The sequence below is a fragment of the Salarias fasciatus genome, chromosome 15 (genome assembly GCF_902148845.1).
Source record: "Salarias fasciatus chromosome 15, fSalaFa1.1, whole genome shotgun sequence".
Taxonomy (NCBI): domain Eukaryota; kingdom Metazoa; phylum Chordata; class Actinopteri; order Blenniiformes; family Blenniidae; genus Salarias; species Salarias fasciatus.
In genome coordinates this window covers 4,702,147-4,728,919 of record NC_043759.1, presented here as the reverse complement: position 1 = coordinate 4,728,919, position 26,773 = coordinate 4,702,147, and the positions used below count along the sequence as shown (strand labels likewise).

General features: G+C 43.1%; 2 protein-coding genes across 2 annotated transcripts in view; both read left to right on the top strand.

Moving 5' to 3' along the window:
• Nucleotides 1–26,773, top strand: part of LOC115402059 (NACHT, LRR and PYD domains-containing protein 4C-like) — an 868,403-nt gene that overhangs the window by 598,637 nt on the left and 242,993 nt on the right. The window lies entirely within an intron of this gene.
• Nucleotides 23,315–26,773, top strand: part of LOC115402264 (NLR family CARD domain-containing protein 3-like) — a 171,775-nt gene continuing 168,316 nt past the window's right edge. Inside the window, exons 1-2 of the mRNA XM_030110778.1 lie at nucleotides 23,315–23,351; nucleotides 23,409–25,227. Coding sequence (XP_029966638.1) covers nucleotides 23,315–23,351; nucleotides 23,409–25,227 — 1,856 coding nt within the window. The remainder of the gene's footprint in view (nucleotides 23,352–23,408; nucleotides 25,228–26,773) is intronic.

Here is a 26,773-nt window from a genome sequence, read left to right as displayed (position 1 = left end):
TATTATATTATTTTTTTTATTTAATCTAAAAGGCTAATTCTATTTAATTTAGTGTTTGTTTTTGCATGGACGTTGCGCTGCGAAACGGACCGACACAGTGCAATTAAGCCTATTTCATTTAATTTGAGCAGATAATGTGAGAAATTGTTTAGCCAAAAATGTGAGCTTATTTGCAGAGATTATAGACAAAAATAAATGACATGCTTTAGCCCGTTTGTTAGAAGTGGGTTTGGTTCTGGTCATTTGAACTATACTTCATTTGTTTGATGTTTAGAGTCACCGACACTTTGTTCCAGTCTGTGTTTCAGTGTGTAGGAAAAAAATAAGTGTTGTTTTACCTGCCTGCACTGTTTTTTTTTTTGTTGTTGTTTTTTTTTAATTATTAGTGCAATCAGGGCCGGCTGTTGGTATATGCGCCCTGACGCTCTGTGTGCCTGTGAGCACCGCTCTGACGCCCTGTGTAGGCACGCTCACTCCCCCCCGCCCACCTAACAAGATGATAGATTCGACTATTGGCAGGATCAGACGAATCAGATTCGACTATGGAAATTCTTAGTCGGGGACAGTGATGGGAATAACGGCGTTAAAATACACGTCGTTACTACCGGCGTTACTTTTTTCAGTAACTGGTAATCTAACTGATTACTTTCTCTACCGTAACAACGCCGTTACTGTTACCAACACGTCGTTTGTACGTTACTTTATTGAAGCTGTCATCCGACTCATGTTTTATTTCCTCCTTTTGTGATGGTGGGGAGGGGGGCGTGATAACTGCCTTCGTAATGCTGATTGGCTCAGGGAGAGTAAGATTTCATGTTCAGCCAACCAGAGACTTCAGGTGGGCGGGCGCTGCTTTACACACAAACCCAGCAGCACGTAGCGGCACACACGCTCACGTTCAAACTGTGATGAGATGGCGAGTCTGGAGTTGAAAGGAAAGACGGCGTTTTCAAGATGGAAATACAGACACTACTTCAACCTTATCGAGGTAAAAGGCAAAAATGTACATGTTGAGTGTACATTATGTCGTCCCAGAGTGAAGAGTTTGTCAGCGTCCAATACAAGCAACTTAAATGTAATGAAGCACCTCTCGACGGCACACGCTTCTACTACGCTAGTGGCTAAAAACACAGTTGATCCCGCTAATGATGATGACAAGCCAGGTGCTATTACCGTGAGCTCCGCCTACAAAGAACATGGAACTACGCCGTCCAAGCAGCCAAAGCTTGATTTTTCTGCCCCAGCTCCACAGAAACTTGTGACACAGACGGAACTTAACGTACTGATAGGCCGTTATGTTGTTGAAAACATGCTGCCGATGTCAACAGTTGATTCAGACTCCTTCAGAGCCCTTATACAAAAAATACCAAGGAGAGGAGGGGCAGGTCCGCCGTGCAGAAAGATATTTTCCAAAAACATTGATGAAGAGTATGTTAAAATGAACATCGAGCTCAAAAAAGGATTTGAACAGTTGGAATATGTCTCTACGACTGCAGACATCTGGAGTGCACATAATAAAAGCTATCTGGGCATTACTGCACATTGGATACATCCAGACAGCATGGAGAGGAGGAAGGCTGCCCTGGCATGCAGACGATTCAATGGGCGTCACACCCATGACAGCATTGCCACTGAGCTTGTTGATATTCACTCATCGTATGGCATTTCTCACAAAATAACATCAACTGTCACGGATAATGGCTCTAATTTCATCAAGGCCTTCAGAAAGTATCAGCCAATCGAGGAGGATGACTCTGAGGATGAGGAGGATGAGGTGACTTTTATGAACATTAATGATGTCTTGGAAAACACTGTTGGTGATGCCAACGATGATGATGATGTTGTGATTGCTTTGCCACCACATCAGAGATGTGCATCGCACACATTAAACCTTGTTTCATGTACGGATGTTGAGAAGTGGATTCTTTCAAGACCAGAAACAAAAGCAATATACAGAAGTGCTACGACAAAATGCACAGCCTTATGGAACAAGGCCAGCCGTTCAACAGTTGCTGCAGAGACTGTGGATGATGTCATTGAAAGGAAGCTGCTCGTCCCTTGCACTACAAGATGGAACTCTTTTTACGATGCCCTTGCTCGTATCTGTGAAGTCCCTCTCGTCGACCTCAACACCATATCCTCCAAGTTCGGTTTGAAAGCCATCACAGAAAGAGAGTATCAGTTCCTCAGAGAGTACTGTCTAGCAATGAAGCCACTAACAGTAGCCCTAGATATTCTTCAGGGAGAAGACAACTGTTTCTACGGCACTCTCTTACCCACGCTGGAGACACTGATATTCAAGACCCTGGAGCTGAAGAGTGGCCTGCAAATCCTCATTGACCTTCCAGAGGCGATTGTTACGGTAAGAACTAGTATTTATTTGTTAAATACAATAAATACATCCATAGATTATGGAAAAATGTAATGTAAAAATTTTTTTTATAAAGAACATAATGCTTAATGCTGTGTGTGTGTGTGTGTGTGTGTGTGTGTGTGTGTGTGTGTGTGTGTGTGTGTGTGTGTGTGTGTGTGTAGATAGTCAGTATAATATGTTCTTTGAATAATATGTCATTTCAGGCGATAAAAACAAGATGTGCAGAGGTGCTGGAAAGCGAGAGCGCTATGTTGGCTGCTGTCACTCTACCGAGGTTCAAACTCCGTTGGCTGCGGGCGCACAACAGGAAGGACAAGGCCAAGGCAAATCTGCTGGTAGAGTGCCGTAAAATTGCTGGAGGCGAAGACCAGCAAACAGGTACCACCAGCAAACCAACACCAACCAACTCAACAACAGAGGATGAGTTCTTTGCTTTTGATGATGAGGACGACGCTTCTGTGACTGCAGAAAGTCAAATCGCGGATTACTTCAAATCAGGAGCACAAGGGATGGACTCTCTTCATGCATTTCCACTCATAAAGAAAATCTCACTAAAATACAACGCAGCCACTCCATCCAGTGCTCCCATAGAGAGACTGTTTAGCCTAGGAAAGCTCATATTCACTCCAAAGAGGAACAGGCTCTCTGATCGAAAGTTTGAAAAGCTTCTGCTTTTAAGATACAATCACTAGTTTAATGGCTAAGATGGTGTCTGGGTTGGCTGGATGGGATGAATGAAGCATGCAAGGACAGATGAGAGTTAGGACGGAGTGTATGCATAGACAGATGAATGAATGTTTAGGAAAAAAGTTGGATTTGTTCAAGAAATTCATATACATTTCTGTACTATTTTAAAAACATTTCTGCGAAACTGTTTACTTTTCTTTTGAAGAACACAGTTGGAGCTTTGTGTGCACAACAGTTGTTTTAAGTTATGTCAGGTTTATTTATTTAATTTACACGAGAGAGTTAAAGCACTTTGTTCAAAAAAGCATGAGAGAAACTCCACGGACCACTTTTTTATTTCAAACCTTAAGATCAGAACTCATTTTCCATTCATGGCTTTTTTTTTTCACCTTGATATTTTGGTATCTGAATCTACTTCAGTTTTTTTCAGTTATGGAAGTTGGATGTATTTAATTTACACCACGGCAAGTTAAAAGAACTTCACATTTAAAGTGTTAACTGTTCTGATAATACTTGAAGAAAAATACTTGAAGAAAAATGCTTATATAAAAAACTTTAATTACAGTTGTATTGTGGTCTGTTGAGGTGCATTAAACATTAAAACCTCTGTGCAGTTACCTGTTTTTGGTGTTCCATTCTGTGCACCTGGCTTGTGAAACCTGCTCTGTGGGGGGATCCAAATTCTTTTTTAAATTTAAAAGAAAAAAAAAAAGTAACGTAATAGTTGCTTTCCCTGGTAAGAAGTTACTTTCATAGTGGAGTAACTCAATTACTAACTCAGTTACTTTTTTGGAGAAGTAACGAGTAACTATAACTAATTACTTTTTTAAAGTAACGTGCCCAACACTGGTCGGGGACACCTCTACTTTCAACCAATAATGAGCGGTTTCTTCATGGAACACTTGGAACAGGAAGCAATCAACACAGTACCATCAGACTGCAATATCACATTTTGGAAAAGATACGTCGACGACATTCTGGAAAAAATCAAAACTGGCCACAATCAACAGCTCACAGATCGCCTCAACACCATGGACTCTACAGGAAACATCAAATTCACATACGAAGAGGAAACAAACCAGGAAATAGCTTTTTTGGATTTGAAAATACATCACAACAACGACCGCAGCATAAAACTCAAAATACACAGAAAACCCACACACACGGATCAATATCTGCTATGGACATCAGGACACCCCACGGAACTCAAACTGTCAGTAGTCAGAACACTGTACAACCGGACCACAGTCATCACAGACGCAAAGGACAGACAAGAGGAGGAGGCACACATACACAAAACAGTCACACACTGTCAGTATCCAAAATGGGCAATAGAAAAGGGCAAAAAACAGGCGCTCAGTAAAGAAAAGCATACACATAAGAAGGACACACACACACAATACCCCAGCCACAGTCATACTGCCATATATCCGGGGAGTCACTGAACGAGTACAAAGAGCCATGAAAAAACATAACATCAATACACCGGTTAAACCACACACCAAACTTCGACAGCTACTAGTCAGACCAAAGGACAAAATAAAACCAGAACACAAATGCAACGTAATATGAGATTCCATGCTTATCATGTAACGATGCATACATCGGGGAGACGGGGAGACCATTTGGAACACGGAAAAAGGAACACCAGAAGGAGTGAGAAAAGGAGACAGCCAACAGACTAACAAGAGCAATAAAAGAACAAGCACATCAGGAACATTTGAAATCTGCCATATCGGACCACTGCAAGAGACAAAACCACATCATGGACTGGGACAATGCCAGGGTCATCCGTGCTGAAAGCGACAAGTCCCAACGCTGGATAAGAGAAGCCATCGAGATCCGCAAGCGAGGTCCAAGAAGCATGAACCGTGACGAGGGGACGTACACCTTGTCACGCACGTGGGACGCAGTCCTGGAGAAGGCCTCAGACAGTAGGGGGCGTAATTTCCCCCTACTGTCTGGAAAACATCAGAAGAAGAGCCAGCAGCTTATTTGACACGTCACTTCCCATCGTGACGTGCCTCCCAAAGAAGGTCACCGGATGTGGCCGAAACTAGTCGAGGTAACAAAAACAACTTTCAGCTTCTAACCTTTCATTGAATTGACGAATCAGTAATTGACATGAATAAACTTTCCTGGATTAAACTTGTGCCATCGTGATGTTTCTTTTTGCTGGTGACTTCATGATGTTTGTGAACATAATAGACAGAAAAATGTTATTTATAATAATGTTCAACACAATCTGATGAGAACCTGGTTGTTCTGTGAGGCTCCTGTCTGATATCTGTCCAAAACTATGGGTCCTAATTAATGATTGTTTCTGAAGAAACTCTGAACTTCCACCTTGTTTTTTCTTTCCGATCCGTCCAGCAAAGTCTGTTGGAACCACATCCAGAGTCAGAGTGAGCCCTGTTCTAGGAGAATGCTCCAACATTCCTCAAGCTGCTCCAGCTCCAAAGGATGGAGCCACATCAGATTAAATCCTCTGCTTTAAGAATGGAAGGTCACCCAAGGTCATCTGAATTCAAACTATGAAAAACACACGACTCAAACCAAGCACTCAATAAAACACACTCAATAAAAGATTGGTTTTATTCACAATAGAAGTGTAACAAATATAGTTTATTGAAAAGTCTGCAGCTCATTATTATCATTTGAGTCCAGAAGCTCAGAGGATTTTCATATCAATGTAGAACAGGTCATTTGCCCCAATGGAATTTTTTAAAATCGTTTTCTTTTCTAACAACATATATTAAAGCAACACTAAGGAACTTTCAGTTTTCGTTGATTTTGGCGGCGCCAGTGGACAAAAGCGGTAGTGTTTTGCCTGACCGAATACTACAGTTCCCATGAAGCCTAGCACGTGGTGTCGTAAATTGCTGCTCCCGGTGGCATGCTGTCGGACTAAACTCGCCTACATTTGTTTCCAGTGGCTGTGTGAAGGACGGATAGCGATGAGGTAATGAATCTAAATGAATCTAACGGTGGCTAAACAATGTTATATCGTGATGTGACGCATGCCGTAAAGCAGTTCGCACATTTGGAGCTTGTTAGTGTGCAGGGTTCCTACCACCCTTCTCACAGCTGCTCAGTCCAAGTGAAAGCAATACTGACGCCCTCAGCCCGTGACAGAGGGGTCATTCAACTAGTTGTAAGTCGAAGTATCATCACAAAAGATATTAAAATGTTTTATTAAGGTTGAAAAGTTCCTTAGTGTAGGTTTAACACAATAAAACAATTTTTCCCCACAAAATTAAAAGATTGCATATCAATACAAAGTAAACTCTGTGCAATGGAATGATCTGAAACATTTTGAATATCGACACATTTCTGAGGTTGATTTCACATCTTTTACCCCTTTATTAAAGGAGAATGACAACTGTCGAGGAAGGAGTTTTCTTCCCTCCGGTGCCGGGCGGGGCTCCCCTCCGATTGCTCCTCGTACCCTACAGATTCTTTCTTGGATCCCAAATAGAGTGCAGAAATAAAGAGTCCCAGTGCAGATTTCCAACGCTGATTACAATTTATTTGTGCGAAGCCTCTAGACAGAATTCTGGTCCTCTGTGTCCCGAGTCTGTCCTCCAGCAGCGCTCACTGACAGAGTCAGAGCAAAAGTGATGTCTGATCTAATGTGTGTGTATTTATGAAGTCTTCCGCTCACAGACTGGGTAATATCTTCATTCTTCTGGGGTCACACATCCCTGGAGCTGGTTTGGGCTGGTTGGGCCTCTGCTTCTCTCGCACTGATGTGGATCCGGTGTTCCTCCTGTTGTCCAGCACAGCCGCTCCGCCTGATCAGGAGTTGTCTTTCTGCACAGAGATACTCAAAGATTCCTTGCATGAACATTAGTGTATGTCTGTTTAGGAGAGCGAGATTATGAGTCACAAGCTGCATTTCCCCATAATATTAAATTGGTCAGAAGACAGTAGAATAGTAATATAAGTTGTAAATTTCCACAATTCCCCCTCTTGACCTAAGCTAGTCTTTGGTCAATAGAGCCAATATTAAAACCTGTTAAAGTACGCCGGCCCGGTAAACATCTCCATTAGCATTTACCTAATGTAGAGACGCAGTTCCCAGATTCCACGGACACACGATGTACCGTTAGAAAGCTTAAATTCTCATGAATCCGCTGGTATAAACCACTTTCAGATGTGATTACCACAGCGGGTAATATAAACTCACTTTTCCAACAAACAGCAAATAAAGTAAACAGTGCAACTCACCTTTGGAGGCTCATAACTGATCACAGATGAAAAGCAGCAAAACTGCCACAGTCCAAACGTATGCATCCAGACAAAGCGAGAAAGTAAAGCATTTTGTCTAAAACATGTTTTGAAATAATAATAATAATCCAGAATTAGCGCTACCACGCTTGCACTCGGCGCGTCTCTCCGCGTGCGCGTCCTATAATAATCCATACTTTTATCAGAAATACATGTTTGAGTCGAGCTCATCGCGCTGAGGATATCCAATATGGCAACTGAACGGTTTCCTTTGCTTATTCGTCATATTTCAACCAATCAAGTGACTCATCGCTGCCTCAGGGGGGTAACCAGCCAACCGCTGCCGAGACTGATGGACCCTCGTCATCGCTCGTCATCGCTCTTGGTCGATGAATTCTGAGCCAATCACGTCGGAGGAAACGTTTGACTGACAGGGCTGGTAGCCAATGAGCTTGCTGAATGGCTGGATGGCCCGAAAGCGCTGTTTTGGGACTGCTGAGAGTCTGAGAGGGCTGAAAACTGCACCTGTCTCTGTTCCTCTCAATTTATGTCCCCAATTCCACACTGAAGCCTATCTGAAGTGATTTTTTGAGTACTTTATGAGTTTTTTGGAGTGAAAATAATGTAAAAATGGGCCAAAAACCAACATATACCATTGTACAGAGGGCATCCAGAGGGTATACAGAGGATGTCCAAAATTGACCCCGTCGGGGCATAGCAGTACAAATACATGTGTGAAACACTCATTTCTTGTAGTACTGCTCTGACATTTTGACCTGAACTATGTAAGACCCCAGGCTTTAGCAAAATTGTGTTTTCAAGCTATTTCAGTGCTTCCACACTTATTTCCAGGTGTTTTATGAGGGAAAAAAATTCAGGCGAGAATGAAATTCATCCTAATTCAGTGTGCTGCAACATAAATATGTGCCAGTAGCACCTGGAGTAATTCTGACTGCAATGGGTGAAAATACAGGTTGTCAGCTTTCAAATGAGACCCCAACCATGCATGTACTCCAAACAGTTCAAGAACAGCATTCAGTTTACTTTCTGTACGTCTTCAGTAGAAATTTCGGGCGGAAATTGCCTGTACTTTATATGATAGAAGAGGAAATAGTAAGATAGAATATAGTAAATTTGTAAAAAGAAACAGTAAAATTTCTCAAGGGTTGTTGTATTTTATTTCTTATTCTTTATTTTTTTTACATCAGTGTGGTTTAGTACCAATTTCATTAATTTTTTTTTTTTATTGTCTTTACAATAATTGTGAACCTTTTATTGTAGGACTTGTATTAATAAAGAAAGGATTCTGAAATGTCTGTGTTGAAAGTTATTTTGGTCTTCATATAATCTGTGCACAAAATAATACTAAAGTCAACCAGAACCTGCAAATGCAGCAACTACAGTTGTAAGATTTGGCTGCAGGATGATTAAATGATGTAATGTGTGGAAAAATCAAGGAAATGCTGTAAACCACGCCCATTTCTCACTTTGTTGACAGCAGTTTAATCTTATCCTGGGTCGTTAGCCTGCTGTGGAGCAGCCAGCTGCAGAGAATAAATCACCATGGTGACTTGTCTGGGATCAACTTGACCAGCGACAGTGCAATCGACTTGAGGCTAACTTCGTCCAGGATAACCACAGGCTCACCACAGGATTACAACAGTGTGCCGGCTTAATCCCTTATCCTGGTTTTGTGCAATACCCCCCTGGTGGAAGCAGTCTGCTAGTTCAGAGAGTTGGAGCACTCAGCTCAGAAGGCTGTGAGGGAGCATTGTGTGCAAACTGATGGGAGAAAGCGCTCGGAAACTAAAGCTTGTTCCTAACAAGGGAGAGGAGCCGCTGAGCTTCCAGTTCTCTGGTATATTTGCAGCTTTCCTGGCTGTTGTGAACTGTGGAGTGGTAAAGTGATGAAATGTCATGCAGTCTTTACAATGTGGGGATCAATGTACTGATAAAAATGTGGAGCAGTTCAGCAAAGTTTAAAGCTGAAAAGTTGTTTGATTTTTGTGATTTTTTCACTTTGATTTAAAGCTGATCAAGTTCGTCAAGGTAAAATGCTTGTTTAACAGTCCGTTAGAATATAGACATCTTCTGGGTGTTTCATCCTGATTTCCAAGATACATTTTCAGATACTTTTCAAAACTATCTTCTGGATTATATTGATTATTGATTCTTGATTTACTTGTTCCTGAACACTGCATTTTTGTATTTTAAGGTTTTTCACCTATTTGTTCACAATTACTTCAAAATAAAAGAAAGAAAAACAGTCTTTTGAGTGGAGTCCAGTCAGAATTTTCCAGAGGAAGCTGCTCTTTGCAGGTGGGGGTGCCGCAGCTTGAACCTCACAAGAGTGAGAAGAACTTGACAATTAGTGATACAAAGTGAGACGTATTAAAATCTTCTCAGTCGTTGCAGTTGCTGGGTATTTCTGATCATCACTGTGTGGAAGTGCTCTGATATTTTTAGTGGTTTGTCTTGAACACGGAGCTGCAGGTGTTACCAGGTAAAGTGTCCTCCAGAGCTGCAGTGACAGTGTTGAAGGTTCCTCCCAGAACCACAGCGTGCTGCGTGGGGGGGTGAGGATTATCAGAGGAGACCACGGCCCCCCATTATGAGACAGAGGTCTGGAACCTTCAGGACCAAAAGACACATTCTGATGACTTTCCACCAAATCAAATTTACCTGGAGCCACAAAACATATTGGACCTTTAAAATGAGGCGAACGCAGCTGATAAAGTTTCATATATAAAGATATTCATTCATTCATTCATTCATTCATTCATTCATATATAGTTATGATTCACACACACAAAAAAAACTGCATCTGATGCTACATTTATCACATTTCAATAGTGATTGTGGAAAACTTAATGAAACCTTCAGGGAGACACTTGAGGAGCTATACAGCCATATGTGGCTCCAGAGCCACAGGTTGAACAACACTGTCATAAGAGAAAATGTCTTACACCAAATAAAAAGTCAGATTTTGTTTTCAAACTCCATGTTGACGTTCAGTAGTGGAACACAACACTCCTGCCAAAAACTACTCAGTATTAATGAATTTTAATCCTGTAGGTGTTTTATTTTGTCGTCAATCCTGGATAAAATATGTTCAAAACACATTTCTGAGACGAACAATGGAAGGAAAAAATAAACCAAGACAGTTTGTTTTGTAACCAAGTGAGGTTAGTTAAAGCAGGAAGTTATTAGAGTGCAGTGGGAGTGTGTGTAAAGGGATAATGCTTCTTGTTTTTCATGAGAAAAACATTTTCATTCAGGTCACGTGAAGTCAGAGCAGGATCTGTTGCTCATGTCCTGTTCTCCAGTCTAAACCTGGAGCTCTACTTCCCCTCCTTTCCAACCAACGTGACATGTTCAATTTTAGTGGATGCAGTTTGTGTTCTGGTTTCACATAAGCGTCACTCTGACACAACATATGTGTGACGACACATTACAAACACTCTCATTTTATGATCAGGCTGACCAGTGGTGGTGAGAATGTCTCTGCAGACTGATCTTTAGCTCGCTATTGTCCAGTGTGAAATATTAAAATATATCTAAATTTGTAAATAAATAGGTTAGAAAAGATTAAAACAGTGATTTGAATGTGTATTTTCTGTTTCTTACAGTGTGTTTGAATGGTTACAATGTTTTAATGTATTTCATTTATTTTGTGACAGGAATGTTATTTTTGAGTGATTTTCCTGCAGAGGTGTATGAGGTGTGTGTTCAGCTCCAGGCTGATTGCTGCACCTGCCTGGTGTGTGTGAAAGGGGAGAGACACAGAGAGCAGAGGAGGACAGAGCAGGTTGGAGACGGTTGTCCAAGCAGTCTGGAGGCAGTGGACAGAAAGCAGTGATTGACTTGGTGTCTGCAGATTGTGGGACAGACAGTCAGAACGCAGACAGTTTATCAGCTCTGACAAAGAGTTGAAGTTACCAAGTGTTTTTCTGAAGCTTTACTGAAAGAGACCCTCAAAATAGCTTTAGTTTAATAATTTCACAATTTGATGACTCTTTGCTCAACCAATATGTGTGTGTGTGTGTTTTCCCCTTGTAGCAGCATTGCATGGACACATGGCACATTCACACATCTTATCCAGGCTGTAATTTCAGTAAATGAAAGTAAAATACAGAATTCCCTTATCCTGTGTGAACACACTACAAGTAACACCTAGATATTTCATGAGTTACCAGAAATCCACAGGTAGTGATAATCTCTTGCAAACAGAACTTTAGACACATTATTGTTCTGTTCATCGTGACTCATGTTGCCCCAACAGAAGCACATATTTCATCTGGGTCTTCTGCTGAAATGTTTCTGGCTCCGCCTCCTCTCATGTTGAATAAACAACCAGAACACATGATTTCTGGGAAAAGCCTCCCTCCCCTCATGTCTCCTCCTCTGGGTGTGTCAGAGGAGAAAACACTTCGTCTTGATCTGAGAGCAGGACTGAGAGGAACACAGAGCAGCTTCTTCTCTCCTCAAGTTTCTTCACTCATGGAAAAGAGTCTGTAAGAAGACGTGAAGAGAGTTCAGGTGAGAATCTGTCAGCTCTTTAGAAGCTCCACAACGGACCAGGAGACTTTTTAACTTCTCTTTTTCTCTTTTATTCACACCATCACAAACCTGACAGCTGCTTTCTTCTGATTCACAGAATCAGACAGAAATTTCAATCAACATTTAACACGAGTTAAAATTCAGTTTCTTCACTTGTTGCTGTGACTGAAAAAACAAAAACAAATGATTACTACTTTCGGTTTCACAGTGGGCGGGGCTTCAGTCCTACTTCACTCTGATTGGCTCATACTGGTGTCAGTCTTCAGTGTACATAACAAGAGATAGCATGCACACGCGCCAATATGACCTTTACAGATATGAATCTGTCTGACGGCAGCAGTGGAGCCAAAGTCAGGTGTAAAAAAACAGTCGACTGGTGACATTTCTCCACTCGTGACTGGTGAGTGGTTTGTAGTTTCAGAACTTGAAGCTGAATCGGAACATTTTTCAACTCTGAATATCTTTGTATGCAATGACAACTCTTATTACATGTTCAAATTTTAATACAGACTAGCAGGATTTCTAGCTTTGAAAACCTAATTACAACTTTTGAAGATTCTGGTTCACATTGACAAACTCTTTGACACATTGACAACTCTCACTGTGGACAGACAGATGGAGACACAGAGAGACAACAGTGAAAACACACTGACAAATAGCTTTGCAACAGTAATACCTCCATACATTTTAATCAAAAGTATCTGCCTAGCAGCAGCAGAAATTATGTTTCTAAGAATTTAATTGCTGCAGTGTTCAGGGACCGTCTGCTAATTACAAGACATTGCAACAGCAACGAAAAATACCACAAAAAATACATATTAGCCTACTGGTATTCACTGCAGGGTCACCATAATCAATGAAGTTTGCCAAAAAAGTCTTTTTTACAATTTTTATTGGTGATAATTTCCAATAACTTCAATGAAATTACAGTAGACTTATGAAACCCTTATGAAAGCTTCATTAGTTTAAAGTTCATTAAGTAAGTAAAAGTAAGTAAATGTATTTGTATAGCGCTTTTCACAGACAGTGTATCACAAACAGTTACAACCAAGACAACACTGACGGTGTCTAGAATGCCTTCTGAAACAAGTTTTTCTTTAAGAGTTTTCTGAAGGCATCCACCGAGTCCAGGGAGCGCAGATCCGGAGGAAGCTCATTCCAGAGGCGCGGAGCAGTGGATGCAAAAGAGCGGTCACCCCTGGTTTTAAAGTGAGTCCGGCGGACTCTCAGAAGGTTCTGGTTTGAGGACCTCAGGCTTCGGGCCGAGCTGTAGGGTGTTATGAGGTTTTTGATGTACATGGGAGCCTGGCCATGTAGAGCTCGAAAGGTCAGCATCAAGAGTTTAAACTGGACACGGAATAGTGATGTCGTTCATGAACGTAATGGCTCTATGAGCCGGCTCTTTGAAGTGAACGACGGGAGCCGGCTCCCCACCAATCAGGAGCCGGCTCCCCACCAATCAGGAGCCGGCTCCCCACCAATCAGGAGCCGGCTCCCTTCGAGACACTTTTTTTCTGTCTGCGCTGCTTAGTGTGCTGAGCAGAGGGGGGAGGGGCTGCAGCCGAGCGCACACACACACACACACACACACACACACACACACACACACACACACGCACACACGCAGCAGCAGCACAGGAGCGGGTCAAGAGAGGAGAGAGAGTCCAATACGGGGGACAAAAAGAAAAAGTAAAAAGAAATTAGTCAAATCAGGAAAAGGAGCCAAATTTGGACTCATTTTAATTATATTGATGGCTCCAAAAGCAGAGTGCATTGTCTGCAAGACCAAAATGTCATATAGTCCCCTCTGAGAGAATCTTCTCTAAAACAGGTCAGATAATCACCGACAGAAGAAGCCGAATCAGTCGCTCAGAGCTGAGGCACTTGGCGTTTCTAAATGCCAATCTTCAGTAGAGTGCTGATCTTTTTCTTTTTGTTTTACACATTTTAATTTTTTTTTTTTTGCGTGTTTTTCAGGGGTTCTGTGTTGTTTCAGTCTAAATTGGTCAAAAGTTGAATTGTAAATAGTTAAAAGTTCTTGTATTTTATAGTTTATTTATAGCACTGAAGAGTTAATATTTGTTATTTTTATTTTGTTGTTTTGCATTTGTTTCAGGGATTCTGTGTTGTTGTTTGACTTTAAATTTGTTGAGTGTATAAAAAGCTAAAGTTGTTTGTATTTGAGAATTTATTTTTTTGTAGATCTGTAAATCAGTCTGCCCCAGAGCAGCTGTGGCTACAACAGCAGCTTACCACCACCGAGTATGGTGTGAACAGGTTAATGTGATATTGCAGTGTGAAGCGCTTTGAGCTCTGTCATGCAGGGTAAAAAGCGCTATACAAGTGTAGACCACTTACCATTTACCATTTTAATTTATATTTCGTGTGTTTTTCAGGGATCCTGTGTTTCACTTTAAATTCGTGACGTATAAAAAAACTAAAAGTTTATTCTTGTATTTCATAGTTTATTTGTTGTTGCACTGAAAAGTAAATATTTGTAATTTACATTTTTTTGTGTTGTGTTTTTCAGGGATTCTGTGTTGCTTGACTTTAAAGTTGCTTAGTATGAAAAAGTTAAAAGGTTAAATTAATAATGCACTGGTTTTATATAGCACTTTTCAGGACACTCAAAAACGCTTTATATTGCATTATTCATTCTCTCCATACTCGGTGGTGGTAAGCTACTGCTGTAGCCACAGCTGCCCTGGGGCAGACTGACGGAAGCGAGGCTGCCAATCTGCGCCATCGGCCCCTCCGACCATTCACTCTCTCAACTTTCATACTGGGCAAGGTGGGTGAAGTGTCTTGCCCAAGGACACAACGACAATTTTACGCCTGCGGGAGCGGGGATCGAACCGCCAACCTTCCGGTTATAAGACGACCTGCTCTACCAACTGAGCTACTGTCGCTCCAAATTAGTTGAAAGTTCACTGTAGAGTGAAAAAAATAAAGGCTATCATAATATAGTAGTATAATACTTTTTTTTTTAATTATTAATTCATTTTGTGCATAATGTTACATTATTATTGGTAATATATCGATTAAAGCAACAAAACAAATCTGAAGAGCCGTTTGGGAGCCAAAAGAGCCGGCTCTTTTTAGTGAGCCGACCTGAAAGAGCCGGTTCCCTAAAAAGAGCCGGAATTCCCATCACTCGGTGACACATTTAATGTGAAGCACTACTTTCAAATCAGCTTGGTTAAAGTCTCCCATGATCACTTGCACTGCCTCTGGCTGGTTGTTCTGTTTCAGAATGAGAGCGTTGACCACATGGCGAAGAGCCGTGCTAGCATTAGCATCTGGTGGAATGTATAATGTGGTTCAGCCCGGTCTGTCCTGATTGGACCAGTTTGAGCTGAGCTTATTCAAACAGAGCCTCATTCTGTGGTGACAAACTGAGAAGGACAAAGAGTCTGAGTCTGTCAGTTTGCTGTGAGGCTGATCCTGAAGGCTTTGGTAATTTTAAGACAATTTCTTGAGGATTTCAGGTCATATCAACCATAGAATTGATCAGCTGGCCTCTCAACGCAATTGATACGATTTTCTCACAAAGAAGTGCAGGAGCGGGGGAGCCTGTCTGCCCTGACGGAACTCGGCATGCTGGGTATTTGATGGAGTCCCGCGGAAGTTGGAGAGCCATCATCTGTCTGGCAAATCTGAGCGTCCAGGATGCAGAAGGTGTCTACATTTTCGGATTTATGATGATCGGTCTGCTGTTGATTGTCCTGGTCAGTGGTCTGATCTTCTGGAGGATTAAGAAGACCGCCACCTCAAAAGACGTCCAAGGGTGGACGGTCTTTTCAAATCAACGGGCAAAAGCTGAGGCTGACCGAGTTTGCGAACTCTTTCGAAGGATGGACAATTTTGCTGGGATTATGGACAATCTGAGGCGCAAGATGGATTCGACCTCGGGAGGGTACAACTCAGCTTTGGTCTGAAACGGTTGAGAACCAGCGAAAACGGGAAGGTCACAACGGCTCCTTCCGACCAAAACAAGATACCAAGAAACCTTCGGACTGAATCTGGCGCCCCTTGGAATTCAAACAATCTCCCGGAAGAAGATAAGGACACGAGGTCGCTCACTATCCCACTACTGTCCCTACAAAACACCCTCCCCTTTCTGGACTGCTTCTTTGGAGGACATCCCCATGGCAACGTTGGTCACCAGTTGGAGTGCAGAGAGGACGGGCCAACCACACACACATACACGGACTGATGAACTAATAGAGCACACACTCGCACACATCCCCCCCCCCCACCCCCCATATTCTCAATGTCTCCTCCCCTCTCTTCTGCTGACGACTAGTGGTGATGGTGTGTTGCGCCGATGGGGGCAGCGACCACTGATCCGTTAGTCTGATAGCAATTCGTCTTGTGTTTTTTGCTATGTTTGTGCGCAGGTTTGCTTTTTTTGGTCTCTCACTTCCAATCACAACTCCCTTCAGAATCGTGATCTGAATTGATGTATCTTTTTTTAACCCCCCCCCCTTCTGTCTGAGTTTCTTTAACTCTGTTTGCTTTTCAAGACGGAGTGCCGTAATTGGCTGCCTGGCCGTCTTAAAAACCCATGTAATTTAGTTGCACTTGTAACTTCGGTAACTTGTTGCGATGACAAAGACTATTCTGATTCTGATAAATTCGTTGAATTTTCAGAAATTATGAATTCCTACCTCATTCTTTCTAATCTTCCAAACAAGCCAAGCGCCAACCTCCTCTGGTAAAACATGACGATGACCCCCAAATTCATCCAAAATCAGCGTCTCTTCATCCATGGTTGTATCGCTTTAAGACGCTGAATTTCGTGCGACAGGATGTTGACATTCGGGCCATTCAGAATAAAATGCATACATGGTCCTGAATAGGGCTGGACGATATGGCCAAAAATGTTATCACGATATAGGTCTTAATTTCGGTCGATACAATATAATTCCGATATCGATATAAATAATACAAAAGCCTCAGAAAAACTGTTAAGAATCATGTATATAATGTACTACCTGTAAAACTAGGAATTATTTATCCTGGAAGCTCCTCCAGTATAAAATTTTAGAAATAAAAAGTAAAATAAATTAAATGTTTACCTTTTATTTAAGAAATATGAAATCCCTGTCAAACGTTTCACCTTTTTCAGTATAAATAGCTTTAACTTTTCACTGAAATACAGTTATGTTATTGTTATAGATTCAAACAAAGGTGTTTCAACCACAAAGAAAAATAAAAGTGCTCAGAATTACTGCAATAAACATAAAGGGTGAGCAACAAAAAACATAAATATTACTGGGACAGGGAATTGAAATAACTGCCATACACTCACCTTTTCAATATTAATAGCTTTAGCTTTTAAACTACAACACATTTTTTCTTATAGATTTAAACAAAGGTACTTCAACCAGGAAGAAAAATAAAAGTGCTCAGAACTACTAAGGTTAAGTACAGAATTACTTAAAGGTGCATTAAGGAGTTTTACAACCTTAAAAATACTTATTTTCCACCATAAATATGTTACACATTTTTAATGATGTGTACAATGTGCCCTGACATATTCATTACAAGAACCTCTAACAGCACTAAATTGTCACTTGAAAGTTGCAGTGCCGGTCCGGCACCAGAGTTTTTTTGGGGAAAATTTGAAAGGAATGATGTAATGCACGCTCCAGCTGGTTAGGTTTCATTATGTCCGCCATTACTCCGCCAGATGCTTAGCGAGCAACAACTGAGCAGGATCTTCCAGAAAGTCAGAACAGACTGGCTTCTAGCACTGCCACAGCTCCACACAGACTCCACCAGGGAAAAGAAACTTAAATCTTACTTGAGCGCTTCTAAACGAGCGAAGACGGAGTCCCCCTCTTCCGTGCAGGGGAACCACAGGGACGAGTTTTTCACTAAGCTGCGTTACGCCCAAGGCCTGCAGGGGGCGCTGTTTCGCATAAAACGTGCAAACTCCTTAAGGCACCTTTAAAGGGGAACGGTCGTTTTTACAATCTGGACCTTATTTCACATTCGTCACAACAACATTTACGCACCCGTTTGACTTTCGTGTGATTTGCAGTTGGTTCGGAGATAATTAGATGCTCCCATATCCATATAACGGCAGCGGGCGGGGCACCGACATGCAGCCGTTACAGACGCTCTTTTCTCTTATGTTTGTTGTGGGGTGGTAGATACATGTACATTTATTAAGTCAGCATCACTTAGCGCTATTGGGAAGTCTGTAAACCGGCTAGATTGAGCAACTCTCCGGGAGCGCTGAAGCGATGATGTCATCACACTGCGCCGGCGCACATTCATTCTGTTTACATGGAAGTAGCGTCTCTGCTCTGCAGTCAGACCACGGCATCTCCATCGGCTCTTTTAGGCAGTCAGAGTTTATTTTCAGCTGGTTGTAACTTTGGTACAATGGTTCCAGTGTGCATATATCCTGGCTGTGAAAGTAAAATGACCAGCTGGACGTCACTGAGCTCACAGGCTCCCACTTCGTGACCGGGATTTATTGAAGCTATGGCGAATAACGCTCAACACAGACCCCAGCCTCAAAGTTACAACTTTACCACGTTTGGATTATCGGGTGTGTCGTGCCCACTTCACATCTGAGGACTTCTTCCCCGTTCAGGAAAGAAATGAAGGCCAGAAGATCCAGAGAATGAACCTCAAGAAGAATGCCATTCCAGCGGCTGCAGGCGGAGGACAGGTCGAGGTAACAAGACGCTAACGCTATTCATTTTTTTCTTTACTAATGTCTAGAGGCTGGGATTTTTACTGTTTAGTTCATTTGAGCAACAACAAAGGATGATACAAGTATATCTGTCAATGACAATAGTTGTACATAAACAGTAAAATATTCTGTACACTGTTGCTCAAAAGGAGTAGGAACAAGTTTATAACATTCTAGCCAACTCTTTTGGCTCAAGTTGCTCAATCTGGCCGGTTTACAGACTTCCCAATAGCGCTAAGTGATGCTGAGTTAATAAATGTACATGTATCTACCACCCCACAACAAACATAAGAGAAAAGAGCGTCTGCAATGGCTGCATGTCGGTGCCCCGCCCGCTGCCGTTATATGGATATGGGAGTATCTAATTATCTCCAAACCAACTGCAAATCACACGAAAGTCAAACGGGTGAGTAAATGTTGTTGTGACGAATGTGAAATAAGGTCCAGATTGTAAAAACGACCGTTCCCCTTTAAGGTGGTAGTGATTATGGTAACACTGCAGTGAATCCCTGTACTGTTTTTTTTTTTGTTTTGTTTTTTTTTTTTTTTTGGTATTTGTCTTCACTGTTGCAGTGTCTTGTAAATTGTAGACGGTCCCTTAAACCCCGCAGCACTATCGGCTGCTAATCGAAAACAATATTGCTTCTAACACTTGATAGACAGATACTTTTAATGAAAATGAGCTTGTGGCAAATATGGGATGGAGGCACCCTTTGTATGTTACTGACGTTGTGTTAAAGAGTTATTGAGACCGAAAGTCCACATCTGTCAACATGCTGCTAACTTTAATGGACTGTTCAGTGAATGATATACCTTTTTTGTTATTTCATGCGCACGATTTATTATTTCGCAGCCACAAATTAGCTTATGGAAGCTTATTCAGTCGCGTTTACATCACAAGTTCTCATTTTGGAGCTCAAACGTACCGCGGTGGAGCTTAGCTTGTAGCATGAGCTGAGGACAGCCAGCTGTGGTGTGCATGCTGAGCACTGATCACTCTTCGTGTTTTCTGTTCGGCTTGAATCGGCGGCGCCGTGAACAGCAATTGGTGAATTGATTAGTGAATTGATTGTGAAAGGCATTATTGAAAATGTGTTTAAAACTCATATCATCGTTATTGAATAAAAATATACCACGGTATATATTGATATCGAAATTTTGTTCAGCCCTAGTCCTGAATATGTATTTTGTAGAAAACATGAAATTTATGGACAACAGATAGGCCATATCTGCAGCTGTGGAAACATTCAGAAACGTTCGACTATAGCTTGATTACAGGCAAAATAGAAGTTTGTCAAATAAAACTTTAAACTGTGTTTTAGTTTTTGTTTGTACCGCTTTTTAAAGTGTTTTAATTACTATGGTATGTCTATTCGTGATATATCTGAAAATTAATGTGAGGACAAATAAAACGTCTTTAAACAGTTTAAAGTTTTAAATAAAGACAAAATGATTTTATTTTGTATAAAACCGGAGGTTGTTGGAGTTCTCTTTCCTGTTTGGTGTGATCTGAACTGTGGAAATTTATGCGTATGGAGACCTGGTCAAACCGGACAGGACAGGAAAATAGAGCCAAGCACTATTTTGGACTGACAGAGTGGACCCAGACGAAGCCGAACATGGCGCAACAGTCATTAAAATAGCAATGTATTTGCTGCAGGAGTTGGACCAGAGTGGAGCTGAGCAGAGCGCTGACTGACACTGTGGAATTTGGGAGCAGTGCAGGCATGCAGAAAAGCTGTAATATTGGGGAAATTCCAGCAGGGGGCAATGGCGATGATTCTGGTTTCTAAATTGGAACCCGTTCAAAATTGCTGATTTTCAGACTGCAAATTATCATAAAAAGCACCCGGTTTCAGAACATGTTCTGGTCTCTGTCACTAGTTTCTACAACCGAGTTGTCTTGAGCACATTGAAGAAAGACATGTTTCACCATAAAAGTGATCATAAATTGATCCGCTTTTGACTTATATTCCAGTTTATTATAAATATCAGTAATGGAGGACACATGGACACAAAAACAGAACAAAATGAACTTTACACTGTGTAGGCTGATGGAGGGTTTTATTGAGAGAATCAGTTTAAGGATTTATATTGCACTTGATTATTGATATGATTGTAAGATTCTTGACCTTGATTGTAAGATGCTCTTTACCTGTCAGCTGCTCTGAGTTCATACTGAACGTTCATAGCGTCCTCATTGACTGTAAATAAAGATGGGCAGAGCTAATGTGGCGTTCCCCATAGCGTTCTCATCAACTGTATAGAAAGATCGGTGGAACTAATGTGGCGTCCCGCATTGCGTTCTGAAATCCAGTTTTGAAGCTTTCAGCAAGACATCTCCATATTGAACACTGTGAACCAATTGTAAGTGTGATTGGTCCAGCCTGTCACATGACCGCCTCTGGTGGACCGAGGAGGAGCTCGGTTGGCTGATTTATGCAGACCTTTAAAGAGGATATATTATGCTATTTTTCAGTCACGTCATGTAGGCCTCAGAAGCCCAAAAACAAAGTATTTATGTTTGTTTGCCTCAACTTCTTTGTTCGGAGTTTCAGCGGTGTAAAAAATGGCTCTGACGAGTCCTCCTCAGAACAGGCCGTTTCTGAGCCTGCTTCACAGTATGCACTTGAACGCATCTGTCCACGCGCACTCTCTCTCTCTCTCACTCACACACACACACACACACACACACACACACACACACACACACACACATGGTGGAGGCACAGTCAGGGGGAGGAGTTAAATCCTTTCATTTCAGGATAAGCAGACTAAACTCAAATTTGACTGTTTCAGCAGGCATTTTCACAAAATGCAGTGTAGCAAGACAAGGGGGGAAACGGACAATGTTCAAGTTTGAAACTCTTAATGAGGCTACTGCAACACTACAAGAAACTCTTCACAAAGTGAAAAAAGCAAAATGTGTCCCTATTACCTCTGAAAATAAAATCAACTGATGATTGATATGAAAATCAGGGTCTGGTCAAGAAGAAACTAGTGACAGAGACCAGAGCATGTTCTGGAACCAGGATTTAATGTGGTTATTTACACTGAAATTCAGCATTTTTCAGTGGGTTCTAATGGGACTTGGGCTCTTTTTAAATCCAACATCATCGCCCCCTGCTGGAATTTCTTCAGAATTACAGTTTTTCTACATTTCAGCATTGGCTGCACTTTTCACCAGTGGAAGTTGAAGCTTGAGTCTGACACATCATTTTTATTGGATGATTCTCCAATGTGTAGACAAACGCACACGCACACACACACACACACACACACACACACACACACACACACACAAACACACAAACAGACCCCCTGGGCCTTCTCCAATGTGGGCTGGTCCCCATGCTGGTGGGGCCATGTGTCTGGGGAGCCCTGAGGACAGTCTGCTGTCACAGCAATGGCCCCAGGGGGAAGTGGGAGGTCCAGGCAAGGTGGCATTGCTGGAGACTGACAGCTGATTGATGTGATTTTCTGTTCCTCTGCAGGGTGAATATTGATCTGAAGAAATATGTTCAATCTACTCTTAATCATAATATCTGCCAGAAAAATCAGTGTTAGGTCTTTATATGACATCATTCAGTCCTGTGTGTGTGTGTATGTGTGTGTGTGTGTGTGTGTGTGTGTGTGTGTGTGTGTGTGTGTGTGTGTGTGTGTGTGTGTGTGTGTGTTCTCGTATTTCTATCCTTGTTGGGGCCAAATGTCCCCACAAGGATAGCAAAACGTGAAATGACGTGCCTTGTGGGGACCTTTTTCCGGTCCTAAGTAGGAGAAACAGTGTTTTCTTGACCATGTTGTTGTTACTGAAAAAAGTAAAAGTGCAAAAACATTTCTTTAGGGTTAGGCTTTATTGTGGTGTGGGTTAGGGTTAGGGTAAGGGTCAGGGTTAGGGAGTCAATGGAAGGTCCCCACAAGGATAGAAATACGAGACTGAGCGTGTGTGTGTGTGTGTGTGTGTGTGTGTGTGTGTGTTCTGATGGCTGTTGCTGCTCTGTGTCTCAGTGACTGAAGATGTCTGGTGTGGATGAAGAGGACGGCAGATCAGGTGTGGACAGGTAAGAGCCGTCAGCTGCTCCTGCAGTGTGGCCTCTCTTCTCTTCAGTCTGTCTCTCAGTGTTTCTTCCTGCCACCACAGAGTGATCTGACTCTTCTAATGTTGCCGTCATGTGTGGAAGGTGTGTGAACCTTCCTCTCCAGGTTGGACATGTACGTCTCACATGTTGAATGAATGTGTGTAAACTGTCAGAACCTCCCTGATCTGTCAAGGAGCCAACAGAACATTTGGACCTGCTTTAAAACTCCTGATTGGGCCGTGTGGGTGTGACCTTTGCCCTCTGCCATGGTTCATCTCTTGACAACCACTGAGTTTACAATGAACTGACTGAACCACTCAAGCTGTTTCTGAATCCTCTTGTTTCACTCTCAGGTTGTCTCTGAAGAGTGACCGGTCTAAAGATTGGGGACCAAACTTCAGTGTTGAACCTGGACCTTCAGACACAAAGTAAGAAACTGTTTTTATTTCATTTCCTCCAAAGCAGAATGACAGATTTTGAGGTCACTTTCAGATTCAGTTCCAGTATTTTGAAGCAGTGTGAGAGTTGAAGCTGGATTTTTGTGTCGTTGCTGTGTGTTGTGTTACTCAGAGGAAATGTTGCTTGGTGTCCACAGAGAGAAGAGGAGGACTGATGTCTGTGAGGAGCAACCAGAAAGATCCAGAAGCAGAGCTGCACAAAGTAAGAGTGGACATGTGTCTGCTGAAGGACTGGGACCTGCTGTTGTGTTGTAGAGACATGAAAGCTTGTTGTGTGCAGTCTCATTGATGTTGTTGTCTCTGAGCAGGTGTGGGTCTGCAGCAGCTTCTAGAAGAACATAAGAAGAGTCTGAGGAGGAGATGTGAACGTGTGACTGAAGGAAGTGATGAAGCAGGAGGAGGAAGCCTCCTCAACAGTATCTACACTGAGCTCCACATCACAGAGGGACTCGGTGAGGAGCTTCAGAGGGAACCTGAGCTGAAGCTTCTGGAGACAGCTTCCAGGAAGGAGAGCCTCCGTCACTCTGCCACCAGGGAGGAGAGCCTCCGTCACTCTGCCATTAGAGTTCAGGACATCTTCAAAGCCTCGGCCCATCAGCTCAGACACATCCGAGTGGTTCTGACCAGCGGCGTGGCCGGCAGTGGAAAAACCTTCTCGGTGCACAAGTTCACTCTGGACTGGGCCGAGGGCCTGGAGAACCAGGATGTGGGGGTGCTGGTGGTGCTCTCCTTCAGGGAGCTGAACCTGCTGGGAGAGCGGCCGTACAGCCTCCTCTCGCTGCTGGCTGTTTTCCATCCCACGCTCCAGAAGCTGACGGCAGAGGAGCTGGATGTCTGCAGGCTGCTCTTCATCTTGGACGGCCTGGATGAAAGCAGACTTTCTCTGGACTTCAGCAGCAGCCAGCAGCTGCTTGACGTCTCCCAGCAGTCTTCAGTCGGCGTGCTGCTCACTAACCTCATCCGGGGGGATCTGCTGCCCTCGGCTCGGGTCTGGATCACTTCCCGACCGGCGGCGGCCCATCAGATCCCTCCAACATGTGTGGACAGACTGACTGAAGTGCAAGGCTTCACTGACGCCCAGAAGGAGGAGTACTTCAGGAGGAGGCTGAGTGATGAGGAGCTGAGCAGCAGGATCATCTCCCACATCCAGACCTCCAGGAGCCTCCACATCATGTGTGGAATCCCAGTCTTCTGCTGGATCACTGCTATAGTTCTGGAGCACATGTTGAGCACCGAGCAGAGAGGAGAGCTGCCCCAGACCCTGACTGACATGTACTCCCACTTTGTGCTGGTTCAGACACACAAGAAAAAGCTCAAGTACCATGAAGGACCTGAGACGGGTCCACAGGAGCTGACGGAGACTGACAGGGAGCTTCTTCTGAAGCTGGGCAGGATGGCCTTGAAACATCTGGACAGAGGAAACATCCTGTTCTACCAAGAAGACCTGGAGCAGTGTGGTCTGGATGTGACTGAGGCCTCACTGTACTCTGGAATCTGTACTCAGATCTTCAGAAGAGAGTCTGTGATCTTCCAGAAAGCCGTCTACAGCTTCATCCATCTGAGTGTTCAGGAGTTTCTGGCTGCAGTCTCCATGTTCCACTGTTTCACCAGCAGGAAGACAGACGGACTGAAGGCCTTCTTTAGAGAAGGTCATTCTTTCACATCTCTTGATGATTTCCTGAAGGTCATCCTGCAGAAATCCCTCAGGAGTCAGAACGGCCACCTGGACCTGTTTGTCCGCTTCCTTCATGGCTTCTGTCTGGAATCCAACCAGAGACTCTTAGAAGGTCTGCTGGGTCGGACAGAGATCAGTCCAGAAACCATCCAGAGAGTCATCCAGAACCTGAAGAAGATCAGCAGTGAGAAAGTGTCTCCTGACAGAAGCATCAACATCTTCCACTGTCTGATGGAGATGAAGGACCTCTCAGTACATCAGGAGATCCAAGAGTTCCTGAACTCAAAGAACAGATCAGAGAAGAGACTTTCTGAGATCCACTGCTCAGCTCTGGCCTACATGCTGCAGATGTCAGACCAGGTCCTGGAGGAGTTTAACCTGAGGAACTACAACACATCAGTGGGGGGACGACGGAGACTGATCCCAGCTGTGAAGAACTGCAGGAAGGCTGAGTGAGTCCTCAAGTCTTCATGATCAATGTCTCAGTGATGTTTGTAGAACGTAGTTCCTGTAGTTCCTCTGTGGAGATGATCCTCAATGATCTGTCATGGAGAAATCATCAGTCCCAGTCAACCACCCACCCATCCATCAGGTCATCAGTCCATCTGATGAAAGAATTTGGCTCAATTCCAATTCTGTTTTTCATCCCTACCCCTAACCCAAGCCCTTAACCCTTCCCCTCACCCTACCCCTTGAAACGGAGTGTCAAGGGGTAGGGGTTGAAATTCCCCCCTAGGGAATGGGACAACCCTTCGAGATCATCATACGTCATCAGTAGTTGCCAATGACGTAGTAAACTGACGCCGGTATTGTTTACGTAAGAGCTTACGATGCATCTCCAGCTGCACCCATCTCCCTTTCCTGGGCAATTGGATTGTTTTTTCTGTGTGCTGCATAAAAATGTTCATAATAATTCATACAAATTAGAAAGAATGCATTTTATTATACAATTGGCATTACAAGCAACAGTTTTAACTTTTTTTGCTCCAAAATTAATAAAATTGTATAAACATGTAAAAGGGTTAGGCTGTGTGTAAACATCCACCATCAATATTAACTGTCCGGAAACGCCAGAATATCTATGTGCGGTCTGTAAATAATCTCCCGACGAATATTCAATTCACGCTGCAATAATGCTGCTCCTTCATCTACAGGATTGCTGATAAAAGGACATGCCATTTTGACAGCCACACAAAACTCGCTAGCTGACTGAATGAATGAGGAAATGGAACAGCGTGTGTGGCTGAAAGGGGGTGGAGCCAGAGAGAAACTTCAGGGATGACTGAGAAAAACCTGGTTCCAACCAGGTTAGAGTCACAGAGTGTGTTACTGTGGTAACTGACCGACCGTTTAAGTTACTTCTCCTTGCGAAACAGGCTGGAGTTACTCCTCTGTCTCTGGTTTGAGTTCTCTCCCTTTATGAAATGGAAATCTCAGAGTTTCCCTCATTTCCGGGTTATTGAACACAGAGTTTTCTTTAAACCTGCTTGATGAAATGGACCTCAGGTGACTGAGCTCCTCACCCCATCTCTGACGGAGCACTCACCCACCCTACGAAGGAAACTCATTTCAGCCGCTTGTATCCAGGATCTTGTCCTTTCAGTCATGACCCAAAGCTCATGACCATAGGTGATGGTGGGGACATAGATTGACCGGTAAATTGAGAGCTTTGCCTTTCGGCTCAGCTCCTTCTTCACCACAACAGACGGATACCACGACTGCTTTACTGCAGCCGCTGCACCGATCCGTCTGTCAATCTCACACTCCATCCGTCCCCCACTCGGGAACAAGACCTCAAGATACTTAAGCTCCTCCACTTGGGCCAGAGTCTCTCCACCAGCCTGGAGGGGGCAAGCCACCTTCTTCCGGTCGAGGACCATGGCCTCAGATTTGGAGGTGCTGATCCTCATCCCTGCCGCTTCACATTCGGCTGTGAACCGCCCGAGTGCATGCTGCAGGTCTGGGTTTGATGAAGACAGCAGGACAACATCATCTGCA